This window comes from Cricetulus griseus, assembly GCF_003668045.3.
Source record: "Cricetulus griseus strain 17A/GY chromosome 1 unlocalized genomic scaffold, alternate assembly CriGri-PICRH-1.0 chr1_0, whole genome shotgun sequence".
In the NCBI taxonomy this organism is placed as follows: Eukaryota; Metazoa; Chordata; class Mammalia; order Rodentia; family Cricetidae; genus Cricetulus; species Cricetulus griseus.
Window position 1 is genome coordinate 136,579,594 of NW_023276806.1, and position 17,738 is coordinate 136,597,331.

The 17,738-nt window shown below is 41.7% G+C and overlaps 1 protein-coding gene across 1 annotated transcript in view; it reads left to right on the top strand.

Annotated features, from left to right (window-relative positions):
* The first annotated feature begins 580 nt into the window (after positions 1 to 580).
* The window catches only part of Irak3 (interleukin 1 receptor associated kinase 3), a 56,062-nt gene continuing 38,904 nt past the window's right edge, over positions 581 to 17,738 (top strand). The window contains exons 1-2 of the mRNA XM_027392321.2: positions 581 to 869; positions 16,284 to 16,466. Of these exons, the coding sequence (XP_027248122.1) occupies positions 737 to 869; positions 16,284 to 16,466 (316 nt within the window). The 5' untranslated portion in view covers positions 581 to 736. The remainder of the gene's footprint in view (positions 870 to 16,283; positions 16,467 to 17,738) is intronic.

A 17,738-nucleotide genomic window follows, 5' to 3' on the forward strand; every position in this document is an offset into this window, starting at 1 on the left:
ACTCCATGTTGCAATCTCTATGAAGCACTCTCAGGAAGGAAAAGGACAATGAAGTCAAACCAAGTGGCACTGTGGCAGGGGCTGCCTTCGGCCGCAAAGATGAACAGTTTTGCCCTGGGTTAGCCTGTTTTTGTTTGTTTGTTTGTTTGTTTGTTTGTTTTTGTGTGTGTGTCTGATTTCCCTATACATTCTTTCCCTCCACACCCCCGAGTGTATCCACGTTTTCTTCCGTTTAAATTCATTTGGCTAAAAAGGGGAAGAGGAAAACGTGTTCCTCAGTGAGTACTATTTCTTTCTGGACAGGACAAAGAGAAACTTTAAAAGAAGTAACGAAGATCTCCACGTCCATCCTGGCCAGGAGGCCGCCCGTGCCAGGGCAGCAGAGGGGTGGTGGCTTTCCCGGATTCCTGCCGCTGTCTCCCGCCCTCACTTTCTTGGCTGGTTTCCTCGGTCGGGGTCACATCCCAAGGGCTGACAGAAACCGAGCAAAACACGAGGATAGGGGGCGGGGCGCAGGGTCGGGGGTGGGGGTAGGGAGCAGGGGAGGCCCAGGTCTTTGCAGGGGCATCCCTGGGGAGCGGCTCCCTGCGTCACGTGGGACCCGCCCTGCGAGGGCCGGGTCACGGCGTGTTACAAGGTCCCGGCAGCCTTCGTGGAGCTGGATTTCCGCGGTTGTGTAAGGAGGTGTCGCAGCGGTGACATCCCTGCTGCGCTGCGTGGGGTCTCGGGCTGGGCGATGGCCGGCCAGTGCCCGAGCCGTGGCGCGCTGTCGGCGCACACGCTGCTGTTCGACCTGCCGCCGGTGCTGCTGGGCGAGCTGTGCGCGATCCTGGACAGCTGTGACGGTCCACTGGGCTGGCGCGGCCTGGGTGAGTTCGACCCAGACCTGTCCGTCTGTCCCTGTCCTCCCCGCAAGAGACTCAACTAACCCAGAGACCGCCACTCACTCCCCTTCCCTCTCTGACACTTTGGGCACTGCTGTATCAAGTTGGAGGCTTGGGGAAGCTGGGTATGGAAAAGGCATCTCGAGTTTGACAGATATTCCTGTTGCACTTGCTTTACAATGTGAGCATAAATATGCAAAAGTTATCATATGTAAGTGATGTCTACTGGCTCTACAAAAATTGACTAGATTATTTTAATATTCAACATTATTTAGAGAATTAGAGATGTGATTCAGTTGCTCTGTGTGTGTGTGTGTGAGAGAGAGAGAGAGAGAGAGACAGAGAGAGACAGAGAGAGACAGAGAGAGACAGAGAGACAGAGAGAGAGACAGAGAGAGAGACAGAGAGAGAGACAGAGTACTCATTTGTGCACATACTCCTGTGGCAGCCAGAGGACATCTTTTGGGGTCAGTTCTCTCCTTCCACATGGGATCCTGGGATGGACTTGCATAGCCCACTTTGGTGTTTTCCATGAGTCTTCAATAATCTACAAGGGAAACTATTGTTTGCAGTGATTGCAACTCCCAGTTTTCTTATTTACTAAATCTGGTATAATGAAATGATAAAGAATGCCTCTTTATACTAGTCTACAGTGTTATCTTCAAAAATCCATTTTATGCTGATTTGGTAAATTGAGCAACTGTGTGTTGGGAGTGGTAGTATAATGAAAAAGTCTGCTTTGTTAAGGGCAAGTGTTCTCTTTGGGGTTAGGTTTAATACCTCAGGCTGCCCCAGTTAATGTTAATTGGAAAAAAAAACATGAGTATTTTTAAACAGCTTTATCTGAAATGGTGATGTTTCTTCCTAAGAATAGCAGCCCAATGAGCAAAACACTTCTTTGTGGTTGGTAAACAATATGCTTGTACGTTCTGAAACTCTAACATTTTGCAGACTTGTTTTGGGAGTGAGCTAAGTAAGGATAGTTGTTCAGAAGTAGAATGATTGCTTCGTACGGGGAAGGCCTTGGTTCCATGTCCAGCATCTAAACAATTTTTTCAGTGATTTTAAACTATAATTTAAAATATGACCCTTCAGCAAACATCTCAGTAGAGGATACTTGACTCTGACTTCTGGAAAACAAAACAATTTCCAGCCTGCCTTTGAGAGATAAGATTCCTCCCTTATCAGATTATTTCCATATTTGAGCTAGATCATGACATGGGTGGTATTTGTGCCTATAGATTTCTGAGGATGACTGCATTTTTGAAAGCAAAATATTTTTGCTCCCATGCACGAGTGCGCATGTACTCAGATCATGTCAGATGAATGAAGCCAGTTGGTGGAGGCTATGAGAATGGAAGACGTGTGTCCCATTTAAAGGGAGCAATCCGCACTCAAGACCTGGTCCCTGCTGCTTTTCAGGAAGTCCGGCTCCTTTTCTCTCTCCTTCTCTCTATCTTTCTCTACAGCATTAAACTCCAGGTAGTCATGTCCCATAACCTCCATTGTGGGTCAGGTGCTGTAGACCCTGAAAGTGTGTCTATAGGAAAGGACACTGGGCTTCAAATTGTGAGGTCACTTGCCCATGTCCATACATTCGGAAGTGACAGAGCCAGGACTTGAACTGAGGCAGTCTGTATCCAAGGTTCATGTTCTTAACCACAAGCCACAATTGCACACACCCCCAATACTCTTTCCTTATGCATCTCACAGGCCCCTAAAACGCTTAGCATTTCTTACTTGAAAAAACAGTTCAGTGTGCTGTTTACACACACACAGCTCTATTTTGCCCTTGTGGAAATAAATGAAGATAACCTACACAAGTACAAGCCAGGGATATCTGGACAGATGAAAGAGGACTCTGAAGCTAGTACATTTGGCCAATGTCATAAAGTGAGAAGATTTTAAATTGGAGATAAAAAAGGAAGGCTTTTTTTAAAAAAAAAATCTGATGGCATAGGGGAAGGTAGCAGGCAGAGTAACTAGATTAAAGATATCTCATGTGATTGTTTAGAGGTACATATTTGTCTTTCTCCAGTGGATGGGACAGATTCTAGGCAGGTATGGGTTACTAATAAAGTTTTGGCAGTGTAGGGCCAATGACCACAGGCTCCCTGAACTCACTGCCACATGTGGTTTTGGAATGCTTACTGGAGTTAGCAGGTTAGTTTATTGGGCTTGAACTGATGTGGGCTATGAACCAAAATTCTGTCTCTATATGGGGTATGGATAGTATGTATGCCTTTGCGTATTGAGTCTCACAGGGAAGGGTCTAAAAATGTGTACTCCTTGATTTAGCTGTAATGGCCTGCGCAGGGAGTAGGGCTCTACCCACATAACATGCCTGGTCCCCCTACTGGTACATCAAGGAGAAAAAAAAGGTGAGGGTGGGGTAGGGAGGGATCCTGGGAGGGAAAACTAGATCTTTGTGACAACAAGGAGAGCAGGGGGGACTGAACCATGACACTGTGCTGAAGAAGTAGCTGAGTAAACGCTTGGATTATGGGAGGCCGAGTTTGATCCCCTAGTACATGTGTATGAACACGTGCATGCACACACACACACACACACACACACACAGAGCCAGACATATCACACACACACACACACACACACACACACACACACACACACACACACACACACACACACACATACACACACAGACATACTACACACACACACACACACACACACATACACACACATACACACACACATACACACACACACACACACACACACACACAGAGGCACACACATGCATGCACTTACGTACACAGCAAGAGAGAATCTGAAGATAAGAGGGCCCCCAGTTGCAGATGGAAAGGGATCATAACACTGATAGGAGAAACTGTTCTAGGCTGATCATGATCCCCGATGATGGTGACTACTGAGCTACATTACCAAAGGCAGTTCAGACACTGGCAGATCACATAGCCATCTCTGTGTTGGATAAGTGTGTGGAGGGATCAAGCAGCCTGGCTGGAATCACCATGCAAGACTTTGAACACACAAATGCTTAAGTCTCTCTCCTGGAGCGGCTGATGCATTAAGGGTGGGTGGAAAGCTCAATACACGTCAGGAAGTACCGTCTGCTTCAGAGCTCACATCGACCAAATCCCTCAAACCACCTTTGTTAAGTATTGCCAGTAAAATTAGTATAATTTCAAGGTAAAATCTGGTTGTTGGTGGTTAACTGTTTGCTTTGCAGGCATAATGACATCATAACGGACACGCAGAACCTCTAATGAACATTCATTCATTGCATTACCATAGATTGCTATTTAAAGTAAATAGTTTGGGACAATTCATGCTGGCACACTTCTCAGCATTTTAAGGCATACGGAGAAAACTCATGTTGTTTTATAGATTCTACATGATAGAATGCATTCACAATTTCTTTCTCTCATTAAAGTAAATAAGGGCTAAAGAGACATCTCAGTGATTAAGAGTGTGTACTGTTCTTCCAGAGGTCTAGGGTTCTGTTCCTAGCACCCATGTCTGGCAGCTCACAACCACTGTTAAAGATCTGAAGGCCTTGCCTCTGTTCTCCCTGAACACCCACGCTCACACATGTATCTATCTCCCAACATGCACACATAATTAAAAATCATAAAATCTTCTAAAAGTAAATATACTATGCAAGTGAATAGTCATTTTAAAAACAAATAAATCTAATAGCACATTAACCTATGCATTTGAATATCCAATGAATGTATGCAATAAGACCAGTGATACCAATAGCTGCCATTCTGAAGTATCTACTGTTGCCTGGCCCCGTGTTTTGTACTTTGTTATGTAGGCTGTCTCCTGAACCTGCTATAAAAATGTAGACCCTGTTCCCATTTCTATTTTAGTGACAGGAAAATGGATTGCTAGAGAGTTTAAAGTGACTTGCCTCAAGTTAATTTAATGAATGGCGGACTAAGACTCCATGAGATGGTCAGACTCCTGGGCATATCTTTTCCTTTTATGTTCAAAATATTGAATGGTTTTACCTTTTAAAACAGCTTTATGTTTGCACCAAGGGCATGGAAGATGATAAAGAGCTCTTAGGTATACTCTGGATATAAGTTCTACCCATAAAGCCTGAACCCAGGATCTCCTGTTACTAACATTTTACATTAGCATGGTACATGTGTTATAAGACTGACACGCGGTTATTTGCCTGAAGTTCATATTTTATTCACACTTCTTTCACTTTGTTCCTAGCCGCCCTTCTCTCTTCCAGGATTCTAAGTTCTCACATTGAGATACCATGTCACGTTTATTTCCCTGTGCTCTCTGTCTCCTTTGGACTGTGACTTCTCCGGCTTGTTTTTAGAGACCTGGACAGTTTTGAGGAGAACTTATTGCTCCTCAACTGGGTTGAGATGGCTTTCTTATTAGTAGACTGAGGTTGATTCTGGGGACTATCACAGAAGTGGAGGACAATTTTCATGACAGCTTGACAAGGTTCCATACTTCTGGTGTAAATTGTCTCTGTTCACATTTACCATCACAGGCTAAAGTAGTATCTGTTGGGTACCCATGTTACAATGCTTCTCTTTATCCTCTTTCCATATTCTCCTCTTCAGAAGAAGGCACTGCGTGATTCCCTTACTCCAGGAGCAGCCAATGGACTTTCCCTCCTGAAGAGCGAATGCGGCTTGACTTTGACTACTGTGTCATTTCTCCCATCTTACAAGGCTTCCATTAGGTCTTACTTCTTCTCTAAGCTATCAGCCCATTTATGTCTTCTCCCTCAAAAGGGCTATTTATAGCTCACTGATTTATCCTTCCTTGAACTTTCTCCATTTAGGCTTGCATCCCACACTGGTCCTATTGATGTTCCTCCCTATCAAGGCCAAATGCACTGGTCATTTCCCAGGCTTCATCTTACTTGACACAATGGGTTGTCCTTTCTCCATGAAGCACTGTATTTCTCGAACTCTACGCTGTCATTATTTCTTCCTTTTATCACAAAGGGCTCTTTATCTCTTATGGTGCCTCTGGGATTAATTCATGACCCACTATACCCACTACCTAAGAAATTCTATCCAGATGTCACTAATTCCCAACTTTCTAGCCTGGGGCTCTGTGGAGCGCCAGCATCATCTTTCCATTTACCTACTTGACAAATGCCTTCAAATTTACATCCCTAAAATGTCTCTCCTCTGCTCCCTGGATTTTTCCCATTTTAATTACTAGCCACCTTAACTTTCTTTTATTTAGACCAAAAGGTTAATATTTTATAACTTCTCAGCTCCCCCACCCCTAGCCCCACTCTGCACAAACCACATCCTGTCTCCAAGCAACTGATATTTTGGACTTTGCCTTTTGGATCTGTGTAATAATATTAACCACTTACCACAGCCACCACAGCCATCTCCAAACAAACCAACATCAAAGTTTTGCCTGGATTATGTAGCTGTCTTCTAGGTGAGATTCCCTCACCCTTCTCCAAACCCTTTTCAAAAGAGCAGTCAGTGGAACTTTTACCCGTGTGAATATTACTACTTCATTTTTAACTCTGTGGTAGTGTCCCATCTCACCTCCAGCAAGCATGGAGCACCCACATAAGTTTTCTCCCTCCTCTCTCTTCTATGTTGACTCTTTTTCTTGGGCTTACAGGACAGTTGTCCTGCAGACAACCTTGAGCCGTCCCTTTTCATCTGCTCTGTCTTGGCATACCTTGAATGCTCCTTTAAAACTGACACCTGCCCTGGGCAGTGGTGGCTCAAGCCTTTAATCCCAGAATTGAGGCAGAGGTGGATGGATCGTTAAGTCTGAGGCCAACCTGGTCTACAGAAGGAGTCTACACAGAGAAACGGGGTAAATTGACACCCCTCTTTATGCCCCTTTTCTTCCTTGTTTTACTTTCACCTACACCACTTCTCCTTTATCACATTTGGTATTGTTTATTGTCCATCTAGAAATATGCTTCCTAGGGATGGTTATTTTTGACTGTCAACTTGATAGAGTGAGAAGATGCCTAGGAGATTGGCAGAGTATCTTCTGGGAGTTGCTGGGAGTGTGTTTCCAGAGGCGGTTAACCATGAGAGGGAGAGTGCACTGAGAGTAGCATCCCACAGCTGGGGCCTGGATGGAATAAAAAATGGGGGGGGGTGTCACTAGTTCAGACTTTCCTTCCCACTTTATTTCTTGGTGGTCTCAAAATGAGCTTCTAGGCTCCTCCATACCCTACCACAGTGGCTCTCAACCTACCTAGTGCTTTGATGGTTTAATACAGTTCCTCATGTTGTGGTGACCCTCAACCATAAAACTGTTTTCATTACATTCATGGCTGTAATATTGTTACTGTTATGAATCATAATATAAATATTTGTGTTTTCAGGTGGTCTTAGGGAACACCTATGAATAAGTCATTTGTCCCCAAAGGGGTCATGACCCACAGGTTGAGAACTAGTGCCCTGACATTATGGATTGAAACCTCTGAGTCTTTGGGCTGAAAAAGTTTTTTTTGTTGTTGTTGTTTTTTGTTTTTTTTTTTTGTTTGTTTGTTTTTTGTTTTCCTTTTCTTCTTAGGCTGATTTACTCAGACCTTTGTTATAACATTACAAAGTCTAACTGACACACCTCATGGAGGCAGTTGCTCGGTTTTATGTTTGTTTGTGTTTTTAATTTGTCTATTTCATACCAACTCCCTTAACATCTAAAACGGTAGCTGGAACAGAGCTGCCATTTGTGTTCCAAATCAAATAATGAATAGTCCACAGAGATTTTTTTTTTTTAAACATTCGAAATCTTACTAGGAGGACTGCTCAACAGAGGCTGCACTACAAAGGCACTGCAGTAAGCGCTTGTAATGATTCTCCTATTTTATAGAGAACAAACTTACATAAATGCCATAAGGAAGACTCGAGTGGGAGAGAGAGATGGGGAAGCAGTATTGGTCATTATCAGTGAATGATGCCATACAGGTTTTGTTATTATTGAGACAAGGTCTCCTTATATAGTTCTAGCTACACTGGAACTTGCTATGAAGACCAGGATGGCCTCAAACTCAAAAGGATCCACCAGTTTCTGCCTTCCAAGTCCTCAGATTAAAGGCGGGAGCCACCTTGCCTGGCGAAAGCAGCATGGACAAGCTGAAGTGCTGGTGTTGAGAGTAACCTGTTTTCATGCTAACACCCAAGGGCCATTAACTTCAAGTCCTTATCTGGGTCTATGAAAACATATAGATGGGACGGGGAACATTAGAGATGTCATGACAGTTTTCCCCACCCTTGCTTTCATTATGGGATAAAAATCCTACTCGGGTATGGAATAAAAAGTACACATGTGCATAAGTATAGATAAGTATTATTTCTTACAAAATTGAAACACTCATGGTGTTACCGCTGTCTTGTATGAAGAATATGTAAGTAACTTACACACTTTAGTTTTGTTTTATTGTTTTGGAATTTAAAAATGTCATTTATCATAAAGGAGTTGTTAATGCTGTTGCTTGTTGAAACCAAGCCTATTTCTTTCTGTGCTTTGCTTTCCCATTATGTTACCTAAAAACAAACAGCAAGAGTACCTTCTTAACTTCCTAGGGTTTTTGGCATGTGGTTGCATGCAAATACAGAGATTGCAAACTGGGGTGTGTTGCGTTATTCTAAAAATCCCCCTCCGGAGACCGATTTGCATACAGAGACATGATTTCTGTCAGTGAATTCCCCGGTGGTTAGCAATATCTAGACAATTCTACCTGCTCAAAATAGCCCACAGAGACTCCTGAGAATCTAGAAATACTGTTGAAGCAATTGTTACCTTCAGGTTAACGCATTTCTCAACTTCTCAGGTCACCTTTTGTATTTCTATAGAGACAAAGCATCTTTCAGTAAGATTTGCCTTCCAAAACAATGTTTTTCTACAACTACAGCCCCTTTTTTCTTACTTTATCTTTTTCATTTGGAATGCTCTTTAGAAATACAATTAATCATTGGGAACATTCCTCTTTGATTTATGAAGAAATTCTGGAAGAGAGTGGTAAGGAAGTGTTGGAGGAAACTAAGAATATGGACTGTAGCTAACCTGCCAAGAATTTGCATTCCCACTGTACCAAATTTAAGCTATTGTTTAATAGAATTTGATGTAAATGAATTATACATTTTATGGTTGCAGATAATTAGTCTTTTTTGTGGTGTTTCTATACAAAATGCATTAACCTCAGGGGAAAGCTATTAAGGCTGTACCATGAATCACCAGTAGGAGAAGGAGAAAACATATTCATATTCAATTTCTAAGCATCCATGTGTGCCGGCAGTACTGATTCTAAGTCACTATTGGCCTATCTGTTACCAAGAAGTTCTGCAGAAATACCCTCTCACCTAATCTAGTTTTCTTTATGCTCCTTTGTGCAGTTCAGTGTTATGTAGCTAACACAGCCAGCTCATTTGATGCCCGTGCACTCGTGCCCCAGCTGGATCTCAGGTGGGGCTTCTGGTGGGGCTTCTGGTCTTCAGTAGTCTCTCAGGTGAATGGCAGGAGGGGAGAGCACAGGGTTATGCCCTGCAGCATTTTTAAAAGGGAAATCCAGCAGAAAAAAAAAAAAGAGGAAGGAGAAAGAGGAATGGAATGTGGGAAAGCTGACATCTCTGGGTTTTGGAGAGATAATTGGTTTCCTTAATCACTGTAAGCTGTTCCTTTGCTACTGTGAGAACCCTGAGTAATAAAATAATGCTTCCTCTCCATGTGTAAACTGTTGTCACCTAAAGCTGAAGCTGCCAATTTTGTGCTGCTTTAAAGTTTGAGGTCAGTCTCATTGCTGGTTGGATGAACTCTCAAGTTATGGTGCCAGTCCTCGGGCACCTTGCCTGTCATTTGGCAAGCGTTACTCTAACATCAGTGCTAGATATGTGACATACAAAGACAACAGGAACTTTCCCTGCCTGCTTTTCTTGAACATAAACGTACATTTTTGTTTTGGTGTGTGTGTGTGTGTGTGTGTGTGTGTGTGTGTGTGTGTGTGTGTGTGTGTGTGTGTGTGTGTTTCATTTTTCTGAGACAGGGTTTCTCTGTGTGTAGCACTGGCTGTCCTGGAACTCCTTCTGTAGGCCACGCTATCCTCGAACTCACAGAGATCCACCTGCCTCTGCCTCCTTAGTGCTGGGATTAAAGGCATGCTCTACCACTGCCTGGCTTAACCTATGTTTTAAGGGTTGCCTTCTCTTTACTCTTCAATACCCTCCTCATTTGTGAAACCAGTTTCCGTCCTACAGACCTTTCCTTCTCCCCTCAATCCAAGTAAACCCTGCCCCAGCTGCCCCACTTCTGGCTGGCTGAGTCCAACCTTCTCCTTCCCTTCCCTGATTATAGTGGCTCAAGGGTGGATGCTCAAGGGAACCTCTTCCTTCTCTGACCCAGGAAATCATATGTGTATGCCTAATCCCAAAATCCAAAGTACAAAGGAGCCAGCCTTTTTCATTTAACAAATGCCAAAATCTGCCATGTGTTGTAGAAATTATATTATTATTTTGTGTGGTCCATTACGCCCAATACTCTGAAAACAGTAATAATTAGAAAATTCACTTTCTAATAAAAGAGAGCTAAGCATCCCTCACTGAAGGAAAAACCCTGTGACATTGGGCGCTCTTTCTTTGGAGTGTTACTCTTGAGGGTAGAAAGTTTCCTAAAGTCTATAAATAGTTGGCTTTGGTTTTTTTGTTTTTGTTTTTTCAGTGTTAGGGACTTATCCCAGAGTCTTGGATATGACATTCAAATGCTTACCACTGACCTACAGTTTCATCTTCAAAAGAATAAGGGGATTTTGAAATCAGTTAAAGTGAAATATCAATACGGAGTCAGGCATAGATATAAGGATATTTATTTAGGAGAACACTACTTAGAACAGCCTAGCTAGCCGGCACGGAGCAAGGTAAGTAAAAAGAGGGGCTCCATGTATGTATCCCTCACTCTTTTTTTTTTTTTTTTTTTCGAGACAGGGTTTCTCTGTGTAGCTTTGGAGCCTATCCTGGAACTCACTCTGGAGACCAGGCTGGCCTCGAACTCACAGAGATCCACCTGCCTCTGCCTCCCGAGTGCTGGGATTAAAGGGTGTGCCACCAATGCCCGATGTCCCTCACTCTTAAACCTTCCTCAGGTTACCCAATTGGGCGTGGCCAGGCACACCTGTAACCAGCACCCAGGCAGGTGTGGCTAGGGTGTCCCCTACAATCAGTGGTCATTTTAATTTTAAAAACAGAACAAGAAAGTGCAACCAAATATTGTAAACATTTTGGTAGACAACTTGAAAGGACACTTTACAGACAAGCAGTTGGAAAGCATTCATAGTCCACAACTAGATTGAAGTTGCCCCAGAGGCTAATGGCAAAGCCCTCACTAAATTCTCATGGTGAATTTAGTGTAGCATGGCTGTGTGTACTTACACAGCCATGCTACATTTTAATGGGTGACTTTTATCCCTGGAAGGAGGAACAGTCCATAGAGTTCACAATTGATTTGTAGTGTTTTAAAATGACCCCCCCCAAGACAGGAAAGCCTACACAATACCTATTTAAGAATGATCCCCCATTTAGAAATACTAATAATGGGCCCAGAATCTCCCTATATAGAGATCCATTCATGGTGTCCCCATCTTTATTTAGGGACCTGTCTATGCTCTACTCCTCTTTGGTGCCTGAGTTACTATAACAAGTTGCACAATGAAGACATCAACAAGTGTTAAATGACAGTAGTTCACTCTAAAGAGCTTGTAGAAATAGCCAAACAAAGCATTTAGGAAAAATAAGCGTTAATCAAAAAGACAGATAAGTTTAAGAAAGAGATAACTCACCCATCAGTTTCTTTATACAAGATAACATTGTATTTGTGTGTAAAGTACATAGTCCTCTCATATACTTTACACCTGTTTGTAGATTATCAATAATATATAAGTCAACATAAATAAATAGCTAGTCTAAATAAATAGACGGTCACAGTGCATCTTTTAGGAAAAAATTTTAAGAACACAATTTTGCATGTTTTAGTATTGAATTTTTTGTTGTAGGATTAGGGATCAAACCCAGGGCTTTTGCAAAGTAGGCAAACACTACCACTGGCTTATATCCACAACTCCTGATATAATTAATTTTTTATTTGATAATTTAATAATGTATATTATTTTTTTCCTTTTACCAAATCCCTCCTAGTTTTCTCCTTTCTAATTTCACCCCTATCTTCCCTTCCAACTTCACATGATTTTTTTTTGTTTGTTTGTAGCTTTGGAGCCTATCCTGACTCTTACTCTGTTTACCATGTGTCCTCGAATTCACAGAGATCTGCCTGCCTCTGCCTTCCAATTGCCGGGATCAAAGGTGTGTGCCACCACTGTCAAGCCACTTGATCTTAGTTTTAAACCCAATGAGTTCACATGCTGTTGCCATTGTGTAGGTGAATGGAGAGCCATCTACTTACTGGTGACTTCTCAGGGCCTGCTTTCCTCTCAGCATCCATCAATTTCCCATAACTTCTCTGCTATGTGCGGGACTTTGTGAGCTCCTCCCCTTTCCATGTTGGGATTTTGTCTAGCTTGATCTCATACAAGTCTTGTGCATGCAGTCAGCTGCGCTGAATTCTTAATTTCAACTTCCTTGTTGTGTCTGAAAAATACGGTTTCACTATATTCACATGTCTGGCTCTGACAATCTTCTGTGTAGATCCCTGCTTCTCCGGAGGAGGAGGGGGCTCATGTGGCATAAATATCTCACTTAGGGTGAACAATTTCACAGTCTCTCATTCTCTGAATGTTGACCAGTTGTGGGTTTCTGGGTTAATCAGCATCTACTGCAAAAATAAGCTTCCCTGGTGGAGGCTGAGATATGTAATAATCTAAAGCAATACAGATAAGAACTTACAAGGAAGTTTATTATAATGTTAATTTAGCAAAATAATAGCATTAGGGTTCTTGGTCCAGCTAATGGTACTAGGCATGAGTTCTGTCTTGTGGAATGAACATTCAATCCAATCAGAAACTGGTTATTTACTCCCATAACATTTCTGTCACTCTTGATCCAGTGGGCATATCTTGTTGTCACCCTTGCTACTGTGGGTCACGGTCTGTGTAAGACTGCTGGTTACTAGTCTGGTAGCATGCATATTATTCCAGAACTATAAAATCTAGCTAGTAGGAATGAAGCTTCCAGATACACACCAGCTTGAAGTTTTTCAATGTTCTATGACTCAAGTATGTGATTCAACAGCAATAGAATCTTGCCAATGAAGTTTACATAACTTTTAAAACTATTTTATTTTGTATTTCCTTAGTTGAATTCCTGGATATAGAGGTCACAGATAGGAAGAGCCAACTATATATTAAAATAGTATTACTGCCTCTTGCCAAGAGTTTCGCCTGAAAGGTCTCTTTGTTTTTTGTAATGGTCACACATCCAAAACATGTATTTGGTATTTGTGTAGTTCGATTCTCTTTGTAAGGCACTATTCCTTAAAAGACACAAGGAATGCAAACTTTTTGTGTATGTCTGAGACCTGAGAGAAGAAAGACACTTCAGCTCAGTGACATTGGGTTGTGTATATCCTTCTCTTACAGACTGTACATGCTTCCAAATTGAATGTCTCCATTACCTGCTCACTTTATAAGTGATCACAAAATCTGTCACTACCTTTTACTTTGTTTTGAAACAAGATGTCACTTAGGTGACAGAAAATTCAAGGAGCAAGTTTATATTAGTCAGGATAGAGCTTATGCTGCAGTAACAAGTACTACCGAAACCTCAGTTGTTTAACAAAGCATGACTATGATTTTTCCTACTGAAAGGAACACTGAGGGACCATGTGGGTGACCCAACATGACAAGACATGTCATTCCCTAGTCTCCCCGTGTGCTTGTACCATACCATGACTGGAATAGAATCCTGGTGAATTGTATCCTGAATCTTCAGCATCTTGGTAGAATAGAAATGCCATTTGGACATCCATAATCTTACAAGGCAGTGAAATTTAACCTTCAACAATGGAATAGAGAATTGGGAATGTTGGTGAGTAGTGTTGATATCTGTGGAGTCAATTTTGTCTCAAAGAGCAGGGAGGCGTTGTGGTTGTATTATCTCCTTTAACTTTATAGCTTTACTGAGGATATTAACAAGGCTCTAACATGAAGTCAACTGTGTGTTCTGGCCAAGTCTTATAGAACTGGAACTGTGGGCCAGAGGGTGCCATATCAAAGCAGAAACACCTGTCTTTTTAATATGATTTCAAACACTATAAATGAAAAAGTGACTCCCTAAGAGTTTAACAGACCTGAGATTCTGAAACCAATTTTAAACAGAAGAAAGACCCATAAGGTTTTGCTGTTCTTATCAGATCTGAGCCCCTGTTAGCCTTTTGAAGAATAGCATCAGCAGGCAGCAGAATCTCTTAATGGTGTTACCGTGGTTCCTGCTGGAGGGTTTATTCCATGTATTTATTTGAGCATGGCAGAAAGAAAATGTGCTGAATCCCAATAGCCAGTCATGGTAGTGCACCAAGAGTCCTGCTGTTATTCTCAGGTGCTAATTGGCTTTCATCCACAGACCTATATATAGGACCCTAACTTTTATAGTCTTACTTGGAGGAAAAGGCATGGTGGGATGGTATCATGACCAACCATGATCCCAAAACACAGGGTTTATGTTAGGACTCAATGGGACTGAGCTAACCTGAGGTATCACCACACGACCAGGTAAGTTTTCCTTTCTGTCATTTGTCTTCTCTGTTCTTTCTTTTGCTTTACAGTGCATGTTAACATTTTGGAGTTGTTCAGTGAGATGGCACAAATATTCATTTAATAAATCCTGTTAACTCAAGCACCATGAAATCTTATATAGCATTGGTATCATTTTTAGGGGGTTTGTACAAGATCCTAAATAAGTCATATGTACTGTTTAGTTCAATGAAAAGCATAGTACCCCACTGACAGTATCCCTTGGTCCCACTCAGATATTAGCTTTTAGTTACTCAAAAGTGTTCAACACCAAGACATTACAGAACAAATGTTTAAACAACCATTGCATAAGAGTAAGTATAATGTATTACAAAGGAGTAATAGTCACAAAAAAAAAAAGAGGTGAGGAAGAAAGAATTAACTGAAGTGGTTGGTAAACAATGCTTTAACCGGATGCTCTTACACCTACCCGGCATAGCAGGAGCTATTGTACTTCAGTTTAGTTCGTGTATTTTTCTCAAAGGTGGATCAGCAATTCTGAAAGTACTTGATGATTATAGATAGAAATATTGTCAGTCACAAGAGCAATTTCTCACTGTTTAAGAATAAAGTTACAAAAGAGGGACAACATGTAACTTGCGACACTGAATTCAAACCAGGGGAACTACAACAGACGCTTGGTGTGTAATGTGCACCATACAGATCGAGAAATGTGGACATTGGATCACATGACAGCATTTGCTAGCTTTGGGGGTCTGTCAGTGACAAAGCTGGAATTCTGTCTAGCAACTAGATCTTAGCTTTGGAACATTATTTCTGGTAGAGAAGCTACAGCTCTCTGAGCAAGCGATTAATTGCAGCCTTGTAGAAGGGGGAAACACAAATGAGCTGGGAGCATGGTGTAGAGCCAGAAAATTAGGAAGTGCTGAAAAAATATAGGTCTTGTCAGAAGACAAGAGCCATCCTAGATGGACACAGTGAAACAACTTTAGCAACAAAACATTATTAGAGTTTTACTCTTTGGAATAAAATATCCTTAAGTCCATACTGACAACACATTAAAAGTTGAGTGAATGAATAAATAAGAGTGTATACTCTTGAAGTATACACTCAATATACCGTTATGAAAAAATACCGTTAATGAATACAGAAGGGAAATCATTATTAAGAAATTATATTGTAGTTGTAATTGTGACAAACAAGATCCATTGAGCAGTGCAGAATAAATGCAAGCAGAAGCAGAAAGGTTCCAGAATCACCTAGTGTCTTCTCCGTCATAGTTAAAAGAATAGCTTGTAGTAGAGAGATCTTGCAGACAGCACAGAAACAAAGCAATGCAGATAAGCATAAATGGTGATCAGATAGTCGTACCAAATCCGTGGACACTGTACATTGAGGACACACTGTTATCTACTAACTGGAAAGATGAGGAGCCAGAGAGCAGAACAGACTCGGAGGTGAACAAATGCCATGCAGAAACTCTAGGATAGGAGAGGAGGCAGATCCACCAGTGAGACTATTGGGAACTAGAGTAAGTTCTATTGTTACTCATTCTGGCAAATTTGTCCTGGTTAGTGATGTGAATATGGACAGAGTGCAGGGGTAACTAGTAAATTAGCTCAAAATAAACAAGCTTAAAATGAGTTTACAATTCAAATGATGTAAAATAAACAAGGTGGCAAGACAAATCACAAGTATTGGAATAAAGGTAAGCTATTCTTGCCTTCCTTTTATCGAATTTTCCACAGCGGAGCGACTTTCTAACAGCTGGCTGGATGTCCGTCATATCGAAAAATACGTAGATCAAGGTAAAAGTGGAACAAGAGAATTGCTATGGTCCTGGGCACAGAAAAACAAGACCATTGGCGACCTTTTAGAGATTCTCCAGGAGATGGGGCATCAACGAGCTATCCATTTAATCACGACCTATGGTGAGTATGCTCTCAGACTGTGGCTCTCCAGACATCCTATGGGACTTTCTGAATAGAAACACTGCATTTTACCCAGACACTGGCCAGCCTTGCTGTCAGTGACCTGTTGCTTGTGAACGTGACAGTTTCTTCCCTTGTTGCTTAACATTCCTTTCCACTTTTTGTTTTGTTTCTGGAACTTGCTATGGACACCAAGCTGGCACTCAACTCACAGAGATGCACCTTCTTCTTCTTCTTCTTCTTCTTCTTCTTCTTCTTCTTCTTCTTCTTCTTCTTCTTCTTCTTCTTCTTCTTCTTCTTCTTCTTCTTCAAGGCGGGGATTTGTAAAGGCTTGCCCCATTCTCCTAGCAACTACAGGATTTTAACATTTCATTTAGCAACTAATGGAATGAGCTTTACTTCTAAATCTCAGGATAAGAAATCAAAATGTTTAAATAAAAATACATAGTGCTATTTTTCATTCCATTATATTATTAAAAGTTAGCAACAACATTGGATCTCCCAGTTATAGACAGTTATAAAATCAGGTCTTTGAAAGTAAATGTTGCCTCCAGAATAAAGTTGTGACTCCCCATTTGGAGCTGTAGGCTTTAATTATGCCTTACTTATCTATCATTTACTGGAGTTTGTCTTGTCTGTTTCTTTTTATCCATGTCTCATTCATGTTGCAGCACCAGTGTGGCAATCAGAGGCTAACTTTCAGGAGGTGGCTCTCTTGTTTCTGCTCCACATTCCAGACTAGCTGGTGTGTGAGCTTGTAAGGAGGATATTTCTCATATCTTCACTTCCTATCTCCCCTAGAAGTGCTGGGATGACAGTCATATTATAGCATCCAGCTTTTTAAATGTGGGCTCCAGGGATTCCAGTGTACATGTCGCTGAGTAGGTGTGGAAGCTACTCACTGACTTAGGAGGCAGAGCTCTTACTGGTCTCTGCCTGCTGCTGTCATGGCCAGGATGTGCAGCTACACGGATAGTCTCCTTTTTGTCAGCTTTAAAACCTTCTGTTCTTTTTGGTGGATTACTTTTAATTTCAGAGGCGTGTTCTACCCTTCACACTTGAACCTTCAGGTATCACTTAGATTTGAATTGTCTTTTGAGTCTCCCAGAGAAAGCCTGGTACTCCTTTTCAGGGACTATTTTGCAAGTCAAGATTCTGTCACTAGGTGGCTTCATTACCACTCTAAAGCGATCCCTCAGAGATTACCACATAACCAACCTGTTCAATGTACCCAGTGTTTACTGTCGTATTTCCAGCATGCAGATATGGACA